Genomic DNA, 14,889 nt, shown 5'->3' on the forward strand with positions numbered 1-14,889 from the left:
AGTCCGCTCGCGTTTACCCGATTACCGGACAAGCTAAAACTCTCTAATATCTCGCTGGATGACCACGAGCAGGGCTATCACAACGCTAGCATTATGAAGAACGCCGGCAGCGGGGACGAACGGTTCGTACAACCATGCTATTCACCGCTACTCCGAAAATTAGATTCGTCATCATCTGCATATTTTATGTCCACTACAGGACGGCCTCCGTCAGCGATCTCCAATTACCCTTGTCTCTTAGGCTATGCGATCTTCAACACTTGGGGCACGGAAAAACAGCCTAAGAAGGAAGACAGCGCGCATGAAGTTATAGCAGCCATCCCTGCTCGCCCTTGATCATTGCACCCCCCAATGATTACCAACAATTGGAACGACACGCGGGCCGCGTAAGCGTCAACCGCGTATAGTCATTCGCAGCTGCGGCAGGGCTATAGATGAGAAGACGCGTGCTCTCCTCCCCATGCGCGCATTTGATCACGTGACCTCCAACTAATCCGAATACTGACGACGTGGGAAGATAATGTCGATGAAGCCGCCATCCTTTCCGGCTCAGTGTTACGCGCTTTTTCTCGCACCCACAAAGTATGGGTCGCCCACTCATATGGCTTTTGGACTTGATAGGGAATATCACGGTGACGACGACAGCGAAAATTTGCCTGGAGTGTCGATACAATTGCTGTCGCAATCAAATGAGAAATAGTAAAAAGGCATCGAGCTCGCCTCTACCGCGGCTGCGGACGTTGCAATGTGCACCGGCTACAAACACAGCATGAGCACTAACAACAAAACCAACAGTGGGCACCTCGCTTATCGGTACTTCACCAGAACCTGTCTGACGCTGAAAATGAAGCGTATTTTCCACCGTATAAAGCACCAGCGGTAACATAACACTAGGCGCGCGGGGAGACAACGCACGCAAAGGGACCAGCCATCTCGTATGGCCCAAGCTTGAACTCGGCGCAGATTAACTCCAAATTAAACCGCGTGACCCGCGTATGTATGGCAGAGGCAGGAAAAGTAGGAGTTGAGGACCCGTGTGTTCTAGTTGCTAGGCAAAAGAAGACTCCACGCCGCTATCAAGAAGGTTCCTCAGCTCACGTGTTTCCATCAGCGAGTGACATGTACCGCCATAGGTTCTATGAAGTACTTGATACAGTGCTGTCTTCGTTAAACAACAGGTATCCACCTGATATGTGGCAGCATAAGTCCCACATTGAGCAGCTTGCCATAGGGAAGGAAGACGAAGCATATATAACATAGTTCTACGGTGACGACCTTGAACCAGGACGCCTGATTTTGCAGAGATAAGCTGATTGACATTTTCAGCCAGCAAAGGTCGGCATCATTGCACACATTCGAGGATGTCGTGAATATGTTTACGGGGGGCAAGGGAGAACACCTGCGAAACCTTTTGCCGGAAATGGCCAAGCTAAAGAAATTGCGTTGGCCATACCGGTCTCGTCGACTACATCCGAGAGGTCCTTTTCTTGCCTTCGGCGACTGAAAATGTACTCGCGGTCGACGGCTGGACAAGCCCCTTTGAACCATCTGGCAATTTTGCACGCCCACAAAGAACTCTCCCGCAAAATCAATTTGGATAAGATTGCCGACGACTTCATTTCCAGATCAAGTGCCCGAACGAACACTTTTTCAATAATGGTGAAATCATCGCATCAGACAACGAACTGATGTCTTTAATAGGAGAGGGAAAGGCACCAACTTACAAGTCAAAGCAAACCACCTGGTTAAGAAAACAACGCAAGAACTTATACAAAAGAACGAAAATGGGGTACATAACAGCGCAAGCAGGGTGAGGCCATTTGCATAAGAAAAGACGCGTGGTTGCGCTATTTGTAAAACTCCCCAGTCCATGCTGCACATTTTGCTTATTAATTTTTATTCGTCATAGGCTGAATTTGCCGCTCAATAACAGAATCCCCGCTGTTCCTATATTTGCTATCGAGTCCTTCCGCGCATTTGAGATATCGCTGTCTTATTCATTTGTTGAATGCACTGAATCCGCTTGTCGCATGGCTCATCCGAGAGATGCCACTCTCTTGGTGGTACGAGGGGACTCAGACTTTGTAAAACTGAATTGTCTCCCACTCTGAGGTCTTGCAAATACTCCTATAAGCTCGTCACTTCACTGAACAATCTTTCGAAGTCACACGAAGTTTCCAGTGTAATTTTTATTAAAGTTGTAGTGAAGAAGAGGGACGATGCAGTAGGGCATCCTTACCAGCGCTGTCTAGTGGGTCAGTCTCTCCAGCGCATCGCTCGGACTACGCCGCTCGCGGTTCCCTGAACTGATACAACGGTCGGCCCTAACGCTTGCGTGGAATAAACGCCTGTACAAAGTTTATATATATATATATATATATATGGGCCCCAAAGCTGGTCAGGCCCCTGCCCTCCCCCCCCCCCCCCCCCCGGAAAAATTAAAACTATCTGCCTATGGCTGTTACTGTAAAAAACGTGGGCAGCTTGCACTAGTGGTGCAAGGCTGGAGTAAACAGCGGAGCTGGTGATCGACCTAGCTTTTCGTCGAGGTGTTACTAGGCTTGTCTAAGTTTTGCTAGGAAATGATAAGTGCTGCTAGGCACGGTATTCTGAATCAGCTAGCCGCCGACGCGCAAATTTTCGCATGGCCACGCGACGCGCTTCACCATGACCGGCTTCTTCTTCGGGTGTCCGGATCTTCTTTGGTCGTCGCATGTCAAGGCTACATGTACTCACCACCGAGTCAACCGCCGTCGCGGCCAACGTTACTAGACTAGCTTCAGTTGTAAAACTCTCCACCCGTGCGCTTACCGCCGCTGCCGCCACTCCTTGGGCAGCCGCCAGATGGCGGCGCCGTTCCGTCGCGCTCCACTGCAGACGCCTCGCCGCAGCCTTGAGCTCGTGCGGACGCGCAGCTTGCGCGTGTTTCACACTCGCTGGCGTTCTCCCTATAGTCAGAATTAGTGATACCATGCGAAAGCGGTATCCACCTACAGCAATAAGCTATATCGGGCTAGTTGGTTCATACTGAAAGAAGAGTAAACTGCACGATAGGAAGAAACGCATACGACGAAGCGCAGAAGCAGCGTTTTTAAGTGTCGTGTGTTTCTTCCTACCACCCAAACCTTTCACGCAGTTTACTTTTCCCATACAGCAGCTTGGTACGTTTTCTCGCTGCTTTTACTTGCTTAGCACTTTAGTCTGGGGCTGTTATACGCCAGCTAACAGACCAAATTTTTTATCCACAGAAATAACAGCACAACTTCTTGTAAACCAATGAATGATTTATTAAAGAAAACGAAGTAAACATAAACTGTATGCCCCTATATATAGCTAAGACTTAAACAGTCAGGAGGGACATAATCTAGGCAAATGATTTTGGGCCTACGTGGAAACCAACTCCACCAACAGCACCTTCGCACGTTTCCTCGCTGCCTTTACTTTGACTGAATCCTCGCCGCTGCTCCACGAACCTTGCCTTAGAATGCATTTTATGCAAGGTTCCTGCAAGGTATGCATGCGCGTGACTAAATAAAAATTAGCATAGCTTGCACAAGTGGCGCAAGGCTAAAGAAACAGCGGAGCTGATCGGCACCTAGCTGGTCCTGGCCTTACGGGTTATGCTTTTCTGGAATTTATTGATTATTGACCGATTATCGATTACCTACTGATTGGCTATCGCAAGGTATTGGCCACGTATTTGGGCTTGGCTAATCACTATACCAAGTCATCCCCAGCATTTCCCGGAATTTATTGATCAATTATCGATTAGCTATGGATTGGCTATCGCAAGGTATTGGCCACGTATTTGGGCTAGACTAAGCACTACCAAGTCATCCTTAGCATTTTCCGGAATTTAATGCTTATTGATCAATTATTGATTAGCTACTGATTGGCTATCGCAAGGTGATGCGAGGTGCAGCTGTGCGCAGTGACGTCATCGCTATAGGCGAGTTTTTGCGAACACTACGCGGGGAAGCAAAAAATTTACACAGCTCGGCTGTTAAAAATTTAATGATGCGTGCACTCAGTTCCTGAAAGCGCAAGGGACGCCCAACACGACTCGGCGTATTCTCTGACAGCTCTTCTAAGATGGCCCAGAACAGCTAGGCCACTAAACATCTCCCTTCGTTTGCGCTTTGCTTTTTTTTTTCCTCGGTTGGTTCGACAGATACGAGGGAACGTTCGGGAACACTTTCGGCACCGCACCCTCGGCAAGTGTCCACTTGTCTCGTGGCACCTCAACCCTCTGTCCATAGATAATATGCACAAACACTTTAAGATGTCCTGCTCATGAAAGTGTAAATCACACACCATGGATTTCGCAGGAAGTTCCCGGTCGGCACGAGGAATCGCTCTGTTGAACGCCGAGCGAAGTGCCGCATTGCTGGGAGAACACAAGAAGTGGCGCCGAACTGTCGACATCGTTCGATAGTCGCTTGTTGCAGTCAGGAACGCAGCACGTCGGCATCGTCTGCTAATATCCTGAACAAACGCGGCGAAGGCCACAGTTTCGCGGATGACATGCTTCCTGAAATCCGCCGTCAACAACCAACCACAGAATACACCAACGCTGCACCGCGTGTTTCGTCCGGCCAGTTCGCGTAGCCGGCTAGTGGGGAAGTGAAGCTGGGTGCGACGGCAGCGCCATGAAGGTGCGGGCGGGTGGCGGTTCCGCGCAACGCCACCGAGTTTTACAACTGAAGCTCGTCTAGTAATGTTGGTCGCGGCGGCTCCTAGCTTTGTATCTCCCCGGTGACGTCACGGCCAAGCTGCGCCTCCACACGCCGCCCGGCGTGGCTGGTCGAAACTAAAGTCCCTAGATATTTTTTTTAAGAGCATAAAATCTAGGGACTTTAGTCGAAACCTGCCGAGCCGATGCCAGAGGCGCCTGCTGCAGTCACGGACGACCGCGGGGACACGGGGAAACACGGGCGGCGTCGGCAGCAGCTCTGCGCGTTGCCTCGTTGCTCCTACAATTTGTTTCTCTCTCTCGATGTCATTCTCTCTTCCCTTCTCCGGAGCATTGCGCGCGCCGCGCGCATGCTCTCCTTCCCTCTCCTTAACGTCCCATGTCAAGGCAACACGTGCACGGCACAGAGAGGAGGCGAAGCACACGCCGCTCCGCGAGGTGGTTGCTAGGCAACCCAGGTTGCATCGTGAGGCTTATAGCGCATGAAAAGACAAGGACGAATGAAGAAGGTACACACACAGGCGCTAACTTGCAACAATATTTATTTCGAGCAAAGGACCCACACATATATACAACTGTTTCGCATACATCATCATACATGCGCCGTTTACAAAAAATACTTTACGCACCATTACGCAGATAAGCTAGCTCTTTGCGGGAAAGGGCAATTAATGGTTGCGAAATACAGTTATCCCCAAGCCTATCAATCATTTCTGCTTCGATAATTTCGCGAGTTATTCTTTCTCGTGCTCTTCCCACGATAGAGCAGTCTCTGTATGCTGGAGCGCACGTCGAGCGGTCACCATCATCCGCCCCAGCATCAGCCCGCTTGCAATGCCTGCAGTGAGCGTCGAGGAACCCACCCCGCTTTTCTGCTACATTATACCGGTGTTCCCGTAAACGCTCGTTGAGGCACCTTCCGCTTTGTCCCACGTAATTTTTTCCACACTTTAAAGGAAGGTTGTAAACGATTGCTCCTGCACATTCAACAAACGGGTCCTGGTGTTTCTTTGTGCACATGCGTGTCATACCAACAAGCCCAAATCACTGCATTACAGGTTGCATCGCTCAGCGATGTTTTGCGGCTCGCGGCACAACTTACGGCCGGCTTAAACAACTGCGCTGTTAAAAAATTATATTCTGGCATTTCATTTTGCAACCCCCACCCCCCTCCCATTTCCAGCTCCGAGCAAGCCAAGGAACGTATCTGTCGTGGAACGCCAAGGGGAGCAGTACGTGACCTGGCTTCCGCCGGAATCGTGGAACGGGCCCCGATCCGGCTACGAAGTGAGCGTCACCTGCGTCAACAACCACGCCAGGGCCAACAGCACGATAGTCGCACTCCACGCCGACAAGACCGAGCTCAGGGTCCCGCACTTCAGCTCGGGAGTGCCATGCACGGTAGCCGTGCGCGCTTACACCGTGTACCTCGGGGAACCCCTGGACGGCGACAAAGTCAGGGTGCGCTTCACACTTCCGAGGAAAGAATACGCGAAGACCACGGAACGTCCGTCAATGTAGTCCAGCCGGATTCATCATTATCAACCTTTATTTATGTCCACTGCAGGACGAAGGCCTCTCCCTGCAATCTCCAATTACCCCTGTCTTGCGCTAGCTGATTCCAACTTGCACCTGCAAATTTCCTAACTTCATCACCCCACCTAGTTTTCTGCCGTCCTCGACTGCGCTTACCTTGGTAACTAACTCTAATGGTCCACCGGTTATCCATCCTATGCATTCCATGGCCTGCCCAGCTCCATTCTTTTCCTCTTAATGTCAACTAGAATATCGGCGATCCCCGTTTGCTCTCAGATCAACACCGCTCTCTTCCCTTGTCTTAACGTTGGGCCTAACATTTTTCGTTCCATCGCTCTTTAACCTCCAAGTTTCTGCCCCATATGTTAGCACTGGTAGAATGCAATGATTGTACACTTTACTTTTCAATGACAGTGGTAAGCTCCCAGTCAGGATTTGGTAATGCCTGCCATATGCACTGCAACCTAATTTTATTCTTCAGTAAATTTTTCTCATGATCAGGGTCCCCTGTGAGTAACTGACCTATCCAGGAGTACGTTTATCTAAAAGTACTCCTTACAGGCTCTAGAAGCTGACTGGTGATCCTGAATTCTTGTTCCCTTGCCAGGCTATTGAACATTATCTTTGTCTTCTGCATATTAATCTTCAACCCCACTCGTACACTTTTTGGTTAAGGTACTCAATCATTTCTTGTAATTCGTCCCCATTGTTGCTGAATAGGACAATGTCATCTGCAAACCGAAGGTTGCGGAGATATTCGCATTGATCCTACCTCCTAAGTCTTCCCAGTCTAAGAGCTTGAATACTTCTCAGCATGCAGTGAATAGCATTGGAGAGATTGCGTCTCCTTGCCTGACCCCTTTCTTCATACGTAACTTTCTACTTCTCTTGTGGAGAACCAAGGTAGCTGTGGAATCCTTGTAGATATTTTCCAAGATGTTCACGTATGCCTCTTGTACTCCTCGATTACGCAATGCCTCTATGCCAGCCGGATTAACACGGCACAATAGCGAGGTGGGCAAGTTGGTTAGGATTCATTTCCAACATGTGACACAGCGGCAACAAATACAACAAAAGGCAGAAAAAGCCAGAACGCAGCACCTTAGCATAGTTTTTTTCTGCCTCTTGTCTCTCTACGTTTAGTTAAACATAACTTTGGAGCTCATTGCCGTGTTCCAGTACTTGATGTAGCCGGCTAAATAAGACAGCAATTAAGCAGATAGCGGCCATCTGAAATATTGTTCAAATTCTCACTACGCCAAAAATGAGTTTTGCGAACACGGCATTGAAGTCAAGAACGTTGCAAGTTACCTTGTGTCCAACAAGATGGCGGCTGAGCAGACTGCTTGGAAACACGACGGGAAAATCACCTACATACCTTCTACGAAACGTTCTTCCAGAGCATCTGGAACGCAGTAGTGTCCTGATCCTTTTGTGTACAGGTGCGGGGACTGAGACGCCCAAGTGACTGATCCTTTTGTGTACATGTGCGTGGTGGGGGGGGGGGGGGGGGCGAATAGGCCCGCCTTCCACGAATAACGTCTTCGGGAGCCTCGGGTTGCCGCCAGCGGAGGCAAGCCCAGGGAAACGTCGCCTAGGCGAGAGGGAGCTGCTGCCGCATCCCCCCCCCCCCCCCGACTGGACTTGCCTGTCACGTGACTTGAGCGAAATCCCGCCTCATTGTTAGAGGGCCTATTTAAGCGGCCCCGCCATGTATTTATATTCATTCTCTTCTTTGCAATCCTTCAACATGAAATAAACCGTGCAAGTTTCGGACTTAAAATCGTCTCGCCCTGTCTGGTCGCCATGATCTACCGGACGTCTGCAGCCTGCCGGCAGCGCTACGCTACCTAGAAGTGATGCCGGTCGAGGTTGTAGTAGCAAGCGCCCCAACAACTGGCGGATCGCGGTAGGATGGAACCGGACATCAACGCGAGCCTCAACAGCACCGACAATGCTCTTAGCAGCGCGCCAAATAACGCATCGGCGCCTCCGACCGGCATTGCTCCGACACCGCCATAGTACAGTGGCTAGAATCCCTATTCTAGCCACTGTAGCCATAGAGCAAAAGCTCAGGAGAGACCCCTCAATGCCGCGCGCGAAGGAACGGGGGAAAAAAAAAAAGAACCCGCAGGCGGAAATTTCCCCCTCTCTCAAATTGCAAGGTCGCCGTTTCTGCATCGCGCCGGAACAAGCGTGTACGTGCCAACTAGAGTGTTCTAGACAACCGGCACACACTAGTGCCGACGTCTCAGCCACGCCGATAAAATGGCAGTGAACCCTTCTCCTCTATTTTCTAGTCACATGTTGACCTTGCACGCTGCGGCAGCAGCGCAGAGGGAAGCAGCGGCGGAGGCACAGTAAATGAGTTTTGCAAACACGGCATTGAAGTCAAGAACGTTGCAAGTTACCTTGTGTCCAACAAGATGGCGGCTGAGCAGACTGCTTGGAAACACGACGGGAAAATCACCTACATACAAGGAAACTTAGTCACACTGTCATATATGCTTCGTGCAAGCTATGGGTTTTTTATTGCTTCGCACAATCAAAGTGTTAAAGTACATCAGTAATAAGTGTTTTCCTAGTATTTTCTTGTAGATGTGAGGTAGTGTCAATATGAGGAGACGTCCTCCAGATGTGTTCCATTATTGAGCTCAAAGCTGTAACCAGGTGTAGTCTACTTTGCTGCTAGTGCGAATTTTTGCCAACAGTGTAATCATGAACACATCTCTTCAACTGTTTAGAAAGTTTTACACTTGATTACAGCTATATTAGCTCTGCGCCACCAGGTTGCTGCATGGTGCAGGCCACTGACTTTTACATCTCTGCCCATCCTTAAAACTCCCAGCTTGCCTGCGTTTACCGGAATACCGGACACTGCTCGGCACTGACAGAACGCTCGTAACACACGCTGCTTGGATAGTTCTCGCTGGGGATCGACGACCAGGCGGCTAGTGGAGAGGCTTAACACGCTGGCTCCAAAACACCGAAAGTAGGTGACAGGACGTCACATAATGACGCAGAATCAGTGAAGACAACCTGAACTTAGGCCTCGATCGCTCGGCGAACGAGTTGAGGAAAAGCATGGCTACAAAGGAGGGTAACTTGTAATCGTCTGTAGCTCTCTTATAGTGAGAGGCTTAACTTAGCCGCTTGACTCACTTGCAGCAGAGCAATCAGCGCGCAAGTGAGTCCATAGCGTAACTGAACCGTGCGAGAGCCGCCACTTTTAAATGCCTTGACCTCTTTTAATCGAGTCCGCTGTGCGGCCACCACTGAGCGTGAATGTACCAAAATCGGCGCTCTGACTCTCGTGGCATTTCGGTTGTATTGTGGCGCCAATGTTTTAGTGTAGCTGTATCCTGTGCGTTTAAAAATTTGTTCAAATCGTTTCAGGGACCATTAAAATAACCCCCGCACTGCCATTATCGTTAACCTCTTGGTTTTGCTGTGTCAGATTTTAGAACAAAAAAAAAATTGAGGAAAAATACGAGGGGACAGGACAGAGCACTAGATTCCAGCTGTCTTTCCCCATTCCACATTCTTTTCCTGTTGAAATTGTTTTTTGCATGCTAGAAACTACATCGCAGCGAAAGCAACAGCACCAACTAGCCCAACTCTCTTCTTTAGTTATGCTGCCTCCTGGTTATGTTGTGCTTTGCTCAAACAGCTGTCCACCAATAAAGAAATAAAATGTTTATGATAAAGGTGACATTACACTGGACTGGTACTTTTTATTAGGTGCTTACATATTCTTGACACTTTTCAAGTGCAAAGTAAGCGTTTTAAAGAAATAATTTCGCATAGAAGTATGAACAGTATCTTCGTTGACACCACTTATGTGGGCTCGTCACTGTGAATGTCAGTATAGTTTACATATCTGATAACTTGTTCACTGTGCCACTAATATGCATATCCGGTGTTGTTACTTGTACAAGTCATTTAACTTGCTGTATTAAATACAATGAAAGAGTAGGATAATGGTTAGCTCAAGTGGTAGAGCCATCTCTGTCTGCCCCAACTGGTGAATGTTACTATCTCCCTCTCACCTTTCCCTCAGCGCTGCACTCCTCACACTGGCACCCTCCTTTCCACCACTGACCAAGGCATCTTAGCAAGTCAGACACCAGAAAGAAAACGTCACTAAAATAAAAATCCGATGACACCTAAGCACTTCTTACGAGTTGTAAATGCGAAAGCATTAATGTCCAGTTGAACACCGCTGAGCAGTCCTTCCGAGTTTTGAACTCCCCGTGTCCAAGCGAGCCTGTTAAAGACGCTTGGAGCATTTCGATTTGGCCTTACCGAGGCGCAGTTAGAACACTGACGGGAGCTTGCGCGGACAAGGAATACGCGGATAACGCAGGCTTCCAAGAGCGAGCGCGACGTGGTGTCGCATCGATGCTCTCTCCCCTCACGCAACACCTGGTGTGCTAGTGTGGCAGCAGGTGTGCATTTTCGCCCTCTCCACTCCATCGAGGCGCGCTCGTGCCGTGGCAGCCAATAAGAATTTAAGTGCTGTTTCGCTGCTACAGACGCAGGACGCCGGCTTTTTCACTCAATAAGCCATTTGATGCTTTCGCATCAAAAAGAAGCACAATCCTTGTGGTATGTTTATTATAATAAAAGGATCGCAATGAGCTGTACATTCAACAATACCCACTTGGAATACCACACAGTGCAAGTTCCTTGAAACGGTTCTGACTCTGCCCAAGGGACAACGAGATCAAATGTATGGCGTACGCATCAAATGCCCACTAAAACATATCACTAGATAACAGGCTGCCTGCCTCTACCAGAGCAGCCGACCTGAAGACGATTGGTCGAGATGGCACACATTGAGATGTAATAAAGACAACATGCGTAACAGGGAAAAGGGCAACTAACGGTAATACCATTTGATTTTGTGCAGATAACGGAGTGATGTTTTGTTGACAACATACTGCTGACAATTTCTTATTCCAAATGGATCTTCAAAAACTGTCCGTGGAAGATACCATAATTTCACAACTTCAATTTCTAGAAATCATAAAGAATGTGCAGCCTGAAGTACACTAACAAATGCACTGTTTCTTTTTTTGTCAACCACTGTATTTTCTCATGTTTTGCATAAGCTCCCACAAGTGATGTGAACTAATGTGCAACAGGACTGCGGGCTCACCACTAGTCAAGCCAGGTATTGCCGGATTGTACCAAACGTTACCTAAAGTTGCAGACATTTTTTGCATAAAGAATTGCAATGTTCACTTAACAGTTTTCCCACTCGAACTTTGAACTTGCCATAGGAGTCCCCAAAAATGAGCTACAAAGTACACCACCATCCCGCTTAACATTTTCCTTCCTAAAAAGCCTCCGTCACACACTGTGGGACACAGCTAAGAGAATGCCAATGATGTTATAGCATATACTGAATATTGATATTCCAAAAGTGATACTAGCCTCGGAATTACTAATAAATTCACACATTTACTATCACCTAGCTTGTTTGAATGATTGATTGTTGGGTTTCAATGTACCCAAAGCAAAACACGAGTTGAGATAAGCTGTTGTGGAGGGTTCCTGATTAATTTGAGCACCTGGGGTTCCTTCAAATGCACCCAAAACATGGTAGACGAGCGCTCATGCATTGCAACCCCACTTTAATGTTTCCGTTGCGGTCGCAGGAAATTCTCTCAGTTCTCTCAATTAGCTAAGTGAACACTACGATTTGTTCTATGTACAAGAAATGTCCACCTCTTTCAAGCAATCTGCCTGAAGGCACATAGTTGTGCTTTCTGCCTCAGACAGTTCTTTTAAATCACCTGTGCAGAAGAAAAGAAAAAAAAAACTGGCGGTACATTGAACATCAGAGCTACAAATGGAATACGACATGAGCAGAATGAACGAGAAAGGTCTGCCGGCCGGTAATAACACTAAAAAAAATTTTTAATGCAACTGATAAGATAACCCTTTCCTTTCTTTGGTGCTAGTGACTGCTGGCTTTGGCTGTGAAATTAGGACAATTATGCAGCAAGTTCAGAAGCAAGCACAAGCCTACAAGTGCAAAAGGACTGATATTAAAACCTTGTTAAGACCTGGTTACTACTGAGCATTAACAAATAAAAGGTAAACTATTCAATTCCAAAGCAACATTGAATTACAAAGAACATTCAAAATCAGTTTTCTAAAATGACTCACTCCATTTAAATGAATTAGTATTGGCGTGAACAAATCAAGAGCAAGACACCAGACGCCTCAACACTGAGATTCAATCAGTCAACAAGCTTATGTAACACAGCTGGTGCTGCTTCCTTCAAATGGCACTTCAATGTTCATAACTATAATGACACCAGCTCAGCTTAATGCAAAAATACAGAAAACAAAAATCAAACCTCCTGACTAACGTAGCTGTTAAGTTGTGTGCACAGCAGGATACAAAAAAAAAAGAATAAATGCAATACAAAGGGCATACTTACGTCCACAATGATATATTTGGGTGCACCAGCACCCACTCCATGTCACAATCACTCTGTGTCACATTGGATGCCAGCTTGCATGCAGCCAACATTTTTCGCATTACCAGCGTACGCTATCAACAAACAGAACCGTGACAAGAGGTCACTGGCATCAGGGAACAACAAACTGCATTGTAACACCTTGGCAAAAGAAAACGCATGCTGCTAGAGAAGCATAATATACAATGCATCTCCTAGCGTCACAATCGCTAGTTAATCTCGGCCACCCAGCATGCCGTTTGGCTCTGTTACCATAACCCACAGGGTTCACATTCTCTCGACTCCCTTTCAACACCATTTTCAATGAGCGAGATGTTGCAATCATTTCAACGAGTGCTTCCACTACTGCAGCTCACAGTCAGAGTTCCCATTCCCACATATACGTCGACATGCCTTGCACAGACAGCATCTCGGCTTGCAAGCCACAAAAAAGTGACAAACAGAGAATTGGCGACTTGCCAATTTGAGGTTACAAGCCGACGGCAGTAAGTAGCAGTTATCGCACAACAGAAAGTTGGCATGGCGAACATGTTTGTCTAGAGAGCTTGCATTCAAAGCATGGAAGCCACTCCTTTGGTCGCACTGCAGCCAGCCGGACAAGTTGCTTGCGGGCTTGCCAAGGTTCCTCTAGGCTCTTGTCAGTTACTCTGGAGTACTCGAGTAGAATCTGTTGAAATCGATCCTGCGCATAACCATGCAAGTGGTTAAGAAAAGATATGCAACTGATTTGGCCATCATCGACTAGAGTGGTGCTACGATTTGTGTCATGGCCACACTTCCATTCTTGAAATATTTTATCCCAGTAAGATTTCCAAGAGTTGCTTCACAGGCAGCACAAGCAGCAGGGTCAATGATGGCCAAGCATGGGGCCACATCGGTCTTACATTGGACAATGTTAATGTTGACATTTGCCAGTGATACTCCGGCTATGCATCCACTGCTCAGGTTACCTCGCACTGATCAACACAAGTTGTCAGTACATGCTCTTATGCCACACCAACATTTAATCAAATTCATTTCTACCTGCACTTACAGCCCTGTTTCTATCATGGCTGTTTGTGATGTCAAGATGTGAATGAACGTTGGGAAGGGTCATACTGTATAAATCGAACTACAGGTCAACTCCTTGCCTTAAGGTGAAAGAAACTGCATGAATATATATGTATTCTGCATTAGAGTTAACTACAAGGCATCTTTATTTGGCCAATTTGCTCCTTCATCACAGGAGATGAAAACAAAATGTGTAACTTCTCTGAATTGTCATGATTTTCATCCAGGGACGGTCGCTAGTCGCTTTTCACATACCACAGCACACGATCATCGGTGATGTCTAAGGCATTTGTTACGTAGAACTTCACTCACAACACTGTCATCGGGCACAAAACGATACACACCGGGTGCCCAAAGTGCAGACATGGTGGTCACTGATGTCGGCCTGTAGGTGTCCTTTGATTTGCAGGCTGGCACAGTTTGCGGTATTTGTGCGTTCACTTTCGCAACAATGAAAATGGAAACATGTTTCCTGCAACTTTCGTTTTGTTCCATAGTGGCCAAATAATAATTGAAATTGTACCAAAAATGACTATTTAAAATGAAGGGGCACTCTTCCACAAAATTTTTTTGAACTACCGACATTCTGGTTATAACGGTAATTGCTCTTGCACCTCCCATCTGAAAGCCATAGGGCTATTAGAGTAGGCACTAATTAAATGCATAAGCTTTCCTTATTTAAAATACTGCAACACTTCGTTGCGAGCAAATTGAAGGGTATACTCAGGGTATATTATGGGATGAGCAAAATGCATGTACCAAAATATACATTAAAATAAACAAGAGTCAAGAATACGTATTCATACATACTTGTGTATTACGTGTGACATATTACATAGACAATATATACATATTGCAAAATATTTGCGTGAGCAGTGAAAATACATAATGCATATGCAAAACCCAATTAAAAAGAAAAAGTGAATAGTACAACGTATAGCACAATGTAGATGTAATGAATTATCACATATAATGAAGTAAATCTAAAATTTGGTTGGACATGCTTTATCTGAATGGAGTAGGATTCTGCTGTTATAATGATACCGAAAATGTGGGATCCGGCACGGTATTGGTCATAGCAAAGCAAATGCTCTTTGTTTTTTGCGTGTGCCTAAA

General features: G+C 47.1%; 2 protein-coding genes across 4 annotated transcripts in view; one reads left to right on the forward strand and one right to left on the reverse strand.

Annotated features, from left to right (window-relative positions):
• Positions 1-7,601, forward strand: part of LOC119465368 (tenascin-R) — a 31,672-nt gene extending 24,071 nt beyond the window's left edge. For both annotated transcript variants that reach the window (XM_037726154.2, XM_049656417.1), the window contains one exon: positions 5,877-7,601. In XM_037726154.2, the coding sequence (XP_037582082.1) occupies positions 5,877-6,214 (338 nt within the window). In that variant the 3' untranslated portion in view covers positions 6,215-7,601. The remainder of the gene's footprint in view (positions 1-5,876) is intronic.
• A 3,227-nt stretch (positions 7,602-10,828) lies between these two features.
• The window catches only part of LOC119465369 (gamma-tubulin complex component 2), a 70,923-nt gene continuing 66,862 nt past the window's right edge, over positions 10,829-14,889 (reverse strand). For both annotated transcript variants that reach the window (XM_037726156.2, XM_049656418.1), the window contains one exon: positions 10,829-13,405. In XM_037726156.2, coding sequence (XP_037582084.1) covers positions 13,366-13,405 — 40 coding nt within the window. In that variant the 3' untranslated portion in view covers positions 10,829-13,365. The remainder of the gene's footprint in view (positions 13,406-14,889) is intronic.

Source organism: Dermacentor silvarum, chromosome 9 (assembly GCF_013339745.2).
Source record: "Dermacentor silvarum isolate Dsil-2018 chromosome 9, BIME_Dsil_1.4, whole genome shotgun sequence".
Taxonomy (NCBI): Eukaryota; Metazoa; Arthropoda; class Arachnida; order Ixodida; family Ixodidae; genus Dermacentor; species Dermacentor silvarum.